Source organism: Lampetra fluviatilis, unplaced genomic scaffold, assembly GCF_964198595.1.
Source record: "Lampetra fluviatilis unplaced genomic scaffold, kcLamFluv1.1 SCAFFOLD_1002, whole genome shotgun sequence".
NCBI lineage: Eukaryota > Metazoa > Chordata > Hyperoartia > Petromyzontiformes > Petromyzontidae > Lampetra > Lampetra fluviatilis.
In genome coordinates this window covers 21880-33242 of record NW_027621273.1, presented here as the reverse complement: position 1 = coordinate 33242, position 11363 = coordinate 21880, and the positions used below count along the sequence as shown (strand labels likewise).

The following is an 11363-nucleotide window of genomic DNA, read 5'->3' as shown; positions in this document are numbered from 1 at the left end:
GGTGATGGTGCTGGTGGTGATGGTGATGATGATGCTGCTGGTGATGGTGGCGATGATGATGATGGTGGCGATGGTCGTGATGGTGGTGATGGTGGTGGTGGTGATGGTGCTGGTGATGATGGTGGTGATGATGGTGGTGGTGGTGATGGTGGTGATGGTGCTGATGGTGATGATGATGCTGCTGGTGATGGTGGCGATGATGATGATGGTGGCGATGGTCGTGATGGTCGTGATGGTGGTGATGGTGGTGGTGGTGATGGTGCTGGTGATGATGGTGGTGATGATGGTGGTGGTGGTGATGGTGCTGGTGGTGATGGTGATGATGATGCTGCTGGTGATGGTGGCGATGATGATGATGGTGGCGATGGTCGTGATGGTGGTGATGGTGGTGGTGGTGATGGTGGTGGTGATGATGTTGATGATAATGATGGTGATGATGTTGGTGATGGTGGTGATGGTGGTGATGATGTTGATGATGTTGATGTTGGTGATGGTGGTGATGTTGATAATAATGATGGTGATGGTGATGTTGATGATGATGATGTTGATGATGATGTTGGTGATGGTGGTGATGATGGTGATGTTGATGATGTTGATGATGATGTTGGTGATGGTGGTGATGATGGTGATGTTGATGTTGATGATGATGTTGATGATGATGATGTTGATGATGATAATGGTGGTGGTGGTGATGATGATGATGGTGATGATGATGGTGGTGCTGATGATGGTGGCGATGATGATGATGATGATAATGTTGATGATGATGATGGTGATGGTGCTGATAATGATGATGTTGTTGATGATGATGATGTTAATGATGTTAATGATGTTAATGATGATGATGATGATGTTGTTGATAATGATGATGTTGTTGATGATGAAGATGTTAATGATGATGATGTTGTTGATGTTGGTGATGTTGATTATGTTAATGATGTTAATGATGTTAATGATGATGATGTTGATGATGTTGTTGATGTTGTTGATGATGATGATGTTAATGATGTTAATGATGTTGTTGATGTTGTTGATGTTGTTGATGATGATGATGTTAATGATGTTAATGATGTTGATGATGATGATGTTGATGATGTTGTTGATGTTGTTGATGATGAAGATGTTAATGATGTTGATGATGATGATGTTGTTGATGTTGATGTTGGTGATGTTGGTGCGCCAGGCACACGCTACGAACTTCACGCAGCCACCCCCAGTACGCCCAGCGTGGTCATCCACGTGTGTGGTGAGGGTGGTGAGGGTGGTGAGGGTGGTGAGGGTGGTGAGGGTGGTGAGGGTGGTGAGGGTGGTGAGGGTGGTGAGGGTGGTGAGGAGGGCGGTGAGGAGGTGGTGAGGGGAGGACCTCGGGTGAAGATCGTCCAGACACGGAGACCCCCGGACAGACATCACCACCATCACCAACATCATCATTAGGAGCGTCACCCACTCACTCACTCACTCAGCCACTCACTCACTCACTCAGCCACTCACTCACTCAGCCACTCACTCACTCACTCAGCCACTCACTCACTCACTCAGCCACTCACTCACTCACTCAGCCACTCACTCACTCAGCCACTCACTCACTCACTCAGCCACTCACTCACTCACTCAGCCACTCACTCACTCAGCCACTCACTCACTCACTCAGCCACTCACTCACTCAGCGACTCACCCACTCACTCACCCAGCCACTCACTCACTCACTCAGCCACTCACTCACTCACTCAGCCACTCACTCACTCAGCCACTCACTCACTCACTCAGCCACTCACTCACTCAGCCACTCACTCACTCACTCAGCCACTCACTCAGCCACTCACTCACTCACTCAGCCACTCACTCACTCACTCAGCCACTCACTCACTCAGCCACTCACTCACTCAGCCACTCACTCACTCAGCCACTCACTCACTCAGCCACTCACTCACTCAGCCACTCACCTACTCACTCAGCAACTCACTCACTCAGCCACTCACTCACTCAGCCACTCACTCACTCACTCAGCCACTCACTCACTCACTCAGCCACTCACTCACTCACTCAGCCACTCACTCAGCGACTCACCCACTCACTCACCCAGCCACTCACCCAGCCCCTCACTCACTCACTCAGCCACTCACTCACTCACCACTCACTCACCTACTCACTCACTCACTCAGCCACTCACTCACTCACCACTCACTCACCTACTCACTCACTCAGCCACTCACTCACTCACCTACTCACTCACCTACTCACCCACTCACTCAGCCACTCAGCCACTCACTCACTCAGCCACTCACCTACTCAGCCACTCACTCACTCAGCCACTCACCTACTCAGCCACTCACTCACTCAGCCACTCACTCACTCACCACTCACTCACTCAGCCACTCACTCACTCACCTACTCGCTCACTCAGCCACTCACTCACTCACTCAGCCACTCACTACTCACTCACTCAGCCACTCACTCACTCACCCACTCACTCAGCCACTCACTCACCCACTCACTCACTCACTCAGCCACTCACTCACCCACTCACTCACTCAGCCAGCAACTCACCCAGCCACTCACTCACTCACTCACCTACTCACTCACCTACTCACTCACCCACTCACTCGCTCACCCACTCACTCACCCACTCACTCACTCACCCACTCACTCACTCAGCCACTCACTCACTCACTCAGCCACTCACTCACTCACTCAGCCACTCACTCACTCAGCCACTCACTCACTCACTCAGCCACTCACTCACTCAGCGACTCACCCACTCACTCACCCAGCCACTCACTCACTCACTCAGCCACTCACTCACTCACTCAGCCACTCACTCACTCACTCAGCCACTCACTCACTCACTCAGCCACTCACTCACTCACTCAGCCACTCACTCACTCAGCCACTCACTCAGCCACTCACTCACTCACTCAGCCACTCACTCACTCACTCAGCCACTCACTCACTCACTCAGCCACTCACTCACTCAGCCACTCACTCACTCAGCCACTCACTCACTCACTCAGCCACTCACTCACTCAGCCACTCACTCACTCAGCCACTCACCTACTCACTCAGCAACTCACTCACTCAGCCACTCACTCAGCCACTCACTCACTCACTCAGCCACTCACTCACTCACTCAGCCACTCACTCACTCAGCCACTCACTCAGCGACTCACCCACTCACTCACCCAGCCACTCACCCAGCCCCTCACTCACTCACTCAGCCACTCACTCACTCACCACTCACTCACCTACTCACTCACTCACTCAGCCACTCACTCACTCACCACTCACTCACCTACTCACTCACTCAGCCACTCACTCACTCACCTACTCACTCACCTACTCACCCACTCACTCAGCCACTCAGCCACTCACTCACTCAGCCACTCACCTACTCAGCCACTCACTCACTCAGCCACTCACCTACTCAGCCACTCACTCACTCAGCCACTCACTCACCACTCACTCACTCAGCCACTCACTCACTCACTCACCTACTCGCTCACTCAGCCACTCACTCACTCACTCAGCCACTCACTACTCACTCACTCAGCCACTCACTCACTCACCCACTCACTCAGCCACTCACTCACCCACTCACTCACTCACTCAGCCACTCACTCACCCACTCACTCACTCAGCCAGCAACTCACCCAGCCACTCACTCACTCACCTACTCACTCACCTACTCACTCACCCACTCACTCACTCACCCACTCACTCACCCACTCACTCACTCACCCACTCACTCACTCAGCCACTCACTCACCCACTCACTCAGCCACTCACTCAGCCACTCACTCACTCAGCCACCCACTCACTCAGCCACTCACCTACTCACTCACCTGCTCAGCCACTCACTCGCTCAGCCACTCACTCACTCACCTACTCACCTACTCACTCACCTACTCACTCACTCAGCCACTCACTCACTCAGCCACTCACTCACTCAGCCACTCACTCACCTACTCACCTACTCACTCACCTACTCACTCACCTACTCACTCACTCACTCAGCCACTCACTCACTCACTCAGCCACTCACTCATTCAGTCACTCACTCACTCAGCCACTCACTCACCTACTCACCTACTCACTCACTCAGCCACTCACTCACTCACTCAGCCACTCACTCACCTACTCACCTACTCACTCAGCCACTCACTCACTCACCCACTCACTCACTCAGCCACTCACCCACTCACTCACTCACCCACTGACTCAGCTACTCACTCAGCTACTCACTCAGCCACCCATCCACCCACTCACCCATCCACCCACTCACCCACCCACTCACTCACCCAGCCACTCACCCACTCACTCATCCAGCCACTCACCCATCCAGCCACTCACCCACTCACTCAGCCACTCACTCAGCCACTCACCAACTCACTAACTCACTCAGCCACTCACTCATCCACTCACTCACCCACTCACTCACTCACCCACTCACTCACCCACTCACTCACTCACCCACTCACTCACCAACCCACTCACTCACCCACTCACTCACCAACCCACTCACTCACCCACTCACTCACCAACTCACCCACTCACCCACTCACCAACTCACCTACTCACTCACCTACTCACTCACTGCATGTAATTGTGATTGTTATTTATTAAAATAATGCTCTCTCAGTGAGTCTGAGTCTCTGTGTGAGTCTGTGAGTGAGTCTGTGAGTCTGTGTGAGTCTGTGAGTGAGTCTGTGAGTGAGTCTGTGAGTCTTTGAATCTGTGAGTGAGTCTGTGAGTGAGTCTGTGAGTGAGTCTCTGAGTGAGTCTTTGAATCTGTGAGTGAGTCTGTGTGAGTCTGTGAGTGAGTCTGTGAGTCTTTGAATCTGTGAGTGAGTCTGTGAGTGAGTCTCTGAGTGAGTCTGTGAGTGAGTCTCTGAGTGAGTCTCTGAGTGAGTCTCTGAGTGAGTCTTTGAGTGAGTCTGTGAGTGAGTCTCTGTGTGAGTCTCTGAGTGAGTCTCTGAGTGAGTCTCTGAGTGAGTCTCTGAGTCTGTGAGTGAGTCTCTGAGGCTCCGAGTCTGAGTGAGTCTGTGAGTGAGTCTCTGAGTGAGTCTCTGAGTCTCTGAGTGAGTCTGAGTGAGTCTCTGAGTGAGTCTTTGAGTGAGTCTGTGAGTGAGTCTCTGAGTGAGTCTGTGAGTGAGTCTCTGAGTGAGTCTCTGAGTGAGTCTTTGAGTGAGTCTGTGAGTGAGTCTCTGTGTGAGTCTCTGAGTGAGTCTCTGAGTGAGTCTCTGAGTGAGTCTCTGAGTGAGTCTCTGAGTGAGTATGTGTGTGAGTCTCTGAGGGAGTCTGAGTGAGTCTGTGAGTGAGTCTGAGTGAGTGTCTGAGTCTCTGAGTGAGTCTGAGTGAGTCTCTGAGTGAGTCTTTGAGTGAGTCTGTGAGTGAGTCTCTGAGTGAGTCTGTGAGTGAGTCTCTGAGTGAGTGTCTGTGTGAGTCTGTGAGTGAGTATGTGTGTGAGTCTCTGAGGGAGTCTCTGAGTGAGTCTGTGAGTGAGTCTGTGAGTGAGTCTGTGAGTGAGTCTCTGAGTGAGTCTGTGAGTGAGTATGTGTGTGAGTCTCTGAGGGAGTCTCTGAGTGAGTCTGAGAGTGAGTCTCTGAGTGAGTGAGTCTCTGAGTGAGTGTCCGTGTGAGTCTGTGGTGAGTCTGTGAGTGAGTGAGTCTGAGTGAGTGAGTCTCTGAGTGAGTGAGTCTCTGAGTGAGTGAGTCTCTGAGTGAGTGAGTCTCTGAGTGAGTCTCTGAGTGAGTGAGTTTCTGAGTGAGTCTGTGAGTGATTCTCTGAGTGAATGAGTCACTGTGTGAGTCACTGTGTGAGTCTGAGTGAGTCTCTGAGTGAGTAAGTCTCTGAGTGAGTCTCTGAGTGAGTCTCTGAGTGAGTCTCTGAGTGAGTCTCTGAGTGAGTGAGTTTCTGAGTGAGTCTGTGAGTGATTCTCTGAGTGAGTGAGTCACTGTGAGTCACTGTGTGAGTCTCTGAGTGAGTCTGAGTGAGTCTCTGAGTGAGTGAGTCTCTGAGTGAATGAGTTTCTGAGTGAGTCTCTGAGTGAGTCTCTGAGTGAGTCTCTGAGTGAGTGAGTCTCTGAGTGAGTGAGTCTCTGAGTGAGTGAGTCTCTGAGTAAGTGATTCTCTGAGTGAGTGAGTCACTGTGTGAGTCACTGTGAGTCACTGTGTGAGTCTGAGTGAGTCTCTGAGTGAGTGAGTCTCTGAGTGAATGAGTTTCTGAGTGAGTTTCTGAGTGAGTCTGAGTGAGTGAGTCTCTGAGTGAGTGAGTCTGAGTGAGTGAGTCTCTGAGTGAGTGAGTCTCTGAGTGAGTGAGTCTCTGAGTGAGTGAGTCTCTGAGTGAGTCTCTGAGTGAGTGAGTTACTGTGTGAGTCACTGTGTGAGTCTCTGAGTGACTCTGATTGAGTCTGTGAGTCTCCGTGTGTCACCCACTCAACCAAGATCACACAGCAAAAGTTTATTATGTAAATCACGCAAATCAATTCGAGGCTAACACGCAAATCAGATGCTAACATTGGAAGAACGAAAACACATTTTTTTTCTGGCCTGGACTTTTGCAGCTGTTCTAGACTAATTTCAGGGTGCCGATTCCAAATCTGATCTCAGATTTTCTCTATCACATCTCATTTCTATGCTATCGGCATACCCCATTTTCATTGATTTTACCCGAAATTAACTCTTGTCACTTATGATAATTGGTTTTTGTACCCTTCTATCTGGCAACAAAACTTGACACCTTTTTTTACAAGGAGTCATGTTTGCATAGACCACAATACCTGCGGTCATAATGGAAACAAAACACACAACTCTGATAATGTATGTGCACTGTCCTTGAAGTTGATTGGTCCACACCCGAGACAGCTTTCCTTAGAGCCTAGTCTCACATGGTCCTTGAAGTTGATTGGTCCACACCCGAGGCAGCTTTCCTTAGAGCCTAGTCTCACATGGTCCTTGAAGTTGATTGGTCCACACCCGAGACAGCTTTCCTTAGAGCCTAGTCTCACATGGTCCTTGAAGTTGATTGGTCCACACCCGAGGCAGCTTTCCTTAGAGCCTAGTCTCACATGGTCCTTGAAGTTGATTGGTCCACACCCGAGACAGCGTTCCTTAGAGCCTAGTCTCACATGGTCCTTGAAGTTGATTGGTCCACACCCGAGACAGCTTTCCTTAGAGCCTAGTCTCACATGGTCCTTGAAGTTGATTGGTCCACACCAGAGACAGCTTTCCTTAGAGCCTAGTCTCACATGGTCCTTGAAGTTGATTGGTCCACACCCGAGACAGCTTTCCTTAGAGCCTAGTCTCACATGGTCCTTGAAGTTGATTGGTCCACACCCGAGACAGCTTTCCTTAGAGCCTAGTCTCACATGGTCCTTGAAGTTGATTGGTCCACACCCGAGACAGCTTTCCTTAGAGCCTAGTCTCACATGGTCCTTGCAGTTGATTGGTCCACACACGAGACAGCTTTCCTTAGAGCCTAGTCTCACATGGTCCTTGCAGTTGATTGGTCCACACCCGAGACAGCTTTCCTTAGAGCCTAGTCTCACATGGTCCTTGCAGTTGATTGGTCCACACACGAGACAGCTTTCCTTAGAGCCTAGTCTCACATGGTCCTTGCAGTTGATTGGTCCACACACGAGACAGCTTTCCTTAGAGCCTAGTCTCACATGGTCCTTGCAGTTGATTGGTCCACACCCGAGACAGCTTTCCTTAGAGCCTAGTCTCACATGGCCCTTGAAGTTGATTGGTCCACACCCGAGACAGCTTTCCTTAGAGCCTAGTCTCACATGGTGTTGGACCAGATGACGCCAAAAGGCGCACTTATGATTGAAAGTTGTTGCCAGTCAGTGACTGCTTTAGTGTTAAAACACAGCGCCTGTATTTCTAAGATAGTGCGTTTATAATATCATCATTTCACGTAGATATCCACATTTATTTAATATTTGTCTTACGCTGTTTTGATTGAAAATGCAATCTTTGATATCTCAAAAACCTGATGTGATGGACAAAAACTGACTCACTCATTCACTCACTCACTCTCATACACTCACACACTCACTCACTCACACTCATACACTCACACACTCACTCACCTACTCTCGCTCAGACACTCACTCACCTACTCACTCATTCACTCACTCACTCATTCACTCACTCATACACTCAGTCACTTATTCACTCACTCAGACACTCACTCATTCACTCATACACTCACTCACACTCACTCACACACTCGCACTCATTCACACTCTCACTCATTCACTCACACACTCACTCACACACTCGCACTCATTCACACTCTCACTCATTCACTCACTCACACTCATACACTCACACACTCACTCATTCACTCACACACTCACACACTCACTCACACACTCGCACTCATTCACTCACTCACTCACTCATACACTCAGTCACTTATTCACTCACTCACACACTCGCACTCACTCACACTCACTCATTCACTCACTCACACACACTCACACTCTCACTCATTCACTCACACACTCACTCACACACTCGCACTCACTCATTCACTCACTCACACTCTCACTCATTCACTCACACACTCACACACTCACTCACACACTCGCACTCACTCACACTCACTCATTCACTCACTCACACACTCACTCACACTCTCACTCATTCACTCACACACTCACTCACACACTCGCACTCACTCACACTCACTCATTCACACACTCACTCACACTCACTCATTCACTCATTCACTCATTCACTCACTCACACACTCACTCACTCACTTACACTCTCACTCATTCACTCATTCACTCACTCACACACACACACACTCACTCACACACTCGCACTCACACTCTCACTCACTCACTCACACACTCACTCACACTCTCACTCACACACTCACACACTCACTCACACACTCGCACTCACTCACACTCACTCATTCACTCACTCACACTCATACACTCACACACTCACTCACACACACACTCACACTCTCACTCATTCACTCAGACACTCACTCACCTACTCACTCATTCACTCACTCACTCACTCACTCATTCACTCACACTCACTCATTCACTCACACACTCACACACTCACTCACACACTCGCACTCACTCACACTCACTCATTCACTCACTCACCTACTCTCACTCAGACACTCACTCACCTACTCACTCATTCACTCACTCACTCACTCATACACTCAGTCACTTATTCACTCACTCACACACTCGCACTCACTCAGACTCACTCATTCACTCACTCACACACACTCACACTCTCACTCATTCACTCACACACTCACTCACACACTCGCACTCATTCACTCACTCATTCACTCACTCATTCACTCACACAATAGTTTCTATCTCAAAAACCTGATGTGATGGGCAAAAACTGATGCCACATTTGGAATCAGCACCCCACAAAAATTACATTAAAACCTATAATGGCAGGTTTTTACCCTTTTAACTGGTACAAAACTGACACCTTTATTCAAGGCACCATGTTTGCAATGACCACAACACAAGTAGTCAATAAAGCAAACAAAAAGAAGCAACTCTGATGAGGATGATAATAATATGCACTGTCCTTGAAGTTGATTGGCCCACACCCGAGACGGCTTTCTTTAGAGCCTAGTCCCCATTGGTGTAGGGCCAGATGACACCAGAAGGCGCACGACTCAAACACAGTGCACTGTCAGAGTCTTGAGAGTTCGGGGTAAACATTTACACTATGAGAGCTCTTCTGGTTGAGTTGTACGCCTTCTGGTGTCATCTGGCCCTACACCAATGGTGTAGGGCCAGATGACACCAATGGGGACTAGGCTCTAAAGAAAGCCGTCTCGGGTGTGGGCCAATCAACTTCAAGGACAGTTCATATTATTATCATCCTTATCAGAGTTGCTTCTTTTTGTTTGCTTTATTGACTACTTGTGTTGTGGTCATTGCAAACATGGTGCCTCGAATAAAGGTGTCAGTTTTGTACCAGTTGAAAGGGTAAAAACCTACTACTATATTTCGCCACTGGTAAAAGAGATCTCATAAGTACATTAAAACCGCTGGAATGACCTCGTGCCAGACAAAGTGTGTTGGCCAGTGTAATCTCACACTCCACGTTACCCTGGCCGGGTCTGGCCTCTTCAATAGAGGGGTGCCAACTTGGTCACGTGACCCGCACCGCCACGGTCTGGTTCCTCAGTTTAGTCGACCCCGGGGTGTTTGTGATGGGCACGAGCTCATTGAAAGCCCCTCGAACCCACAGCCCAACAGACGGTTCGAGATTGACTCAGTCATTCACTCACTCAGTCATTCACTCAGACACTCACTCATTTACTCAGACACTCACTCACTCAGTCATTCATTCATTCATTCACTCATACACTCACACACTCACTCACTCATTCACTCACTGACTCATTCACTGACTCATTCACTCACTCAGTCATTCACTCAGACACTCACTCATTCACTCAGACACTCACTCATTCACTCAGACACTCACTCACTCAGCCATTCATTCACTCATACACTCACACACTCACTCAGACACTCACTCATTCACTCACTCATTCACTGACTCATTCACTCACTCATTCACTCACTCAGTCACTCATTCATTCACTCAAGACACTCACTCACTCATTAACTCACTCATTCACTCACTCAGTCATTCACTCACGCATTCACTTACTCATTCACTCAGTCATTCACTCACTCAGACACCCAGACACTCATTCATTCACTCATTCACTCATTCATTCACTCACACTCTCTCAGACACTCACACACTCATTCACTTACTCATTCACTCACTCATTCACTCACTCACACACTCATTCAGTCACACACACACACTCATTCACTCACTCATTCACTCACTCAGACACTCATTCACTCAGACACTCACTCATTCATTCATTCACTCAGATACTCATTCACTCACTCAGACACTCACTCAGACACTCACTCAGACACTCACTCATTCACTCAGACACTCATTCATTCACTCACTCACTCAGACACTCACTCACACTCATACACTCACTCACACTCTCACTCATTCACTCTGAGTGGGTGGCTGAGTGGGTGGCTGAGTGGGTGGCTGAGTGGCTGAGTGAATAGCTGAGTGGCTGGGTGGGTGGCTGAGTGGCTGAGTGAGTGGCTGAGTGGGTGGGTGGCTGAGTGGGTGGCTGGGTGGGTGGCTGGGTGGGTGGCTGAGTGGGTGGCTGAGTGGGTGAGTGGGTGGCTGAGTGAGTAGCTGAGTGGCTGAGTGGGTAGCTGAGTGTGTGGGTGGCTGAGTGGGTGAGTGGGTAGCTGAGTGAGTAGCTGAGTGGGTGGTTGGCTGAGTGGCTGAGTGGGTGGCTGAGTG

At 49.5% G+C, this 11363-nt stretch overlaps 1 protein-coding gene across 1 annotated transcript; it reads left to right on the top strand.

The window, feature by feature from the left end:
* Positions 1 to 1374: 1374 nt before the first annotated feature.
* LOC144955026 (uncharacterized) lies at positions 1375 to 4639 on the top strand (the record flags this gene model as incomplete). The annotated part of the gene is made up of 2 exons (XM_078885372.1): positions 1375 to 3278; positions 3318 to 4639. Coding segments are annotated over 2 exons (2977 nt in total), but the record flags the coding sequence as incomplete, so codon positions are not given.
* Between the last annotated feature and the right edge of the window lie 6724 nt (positions 4640 to 11363).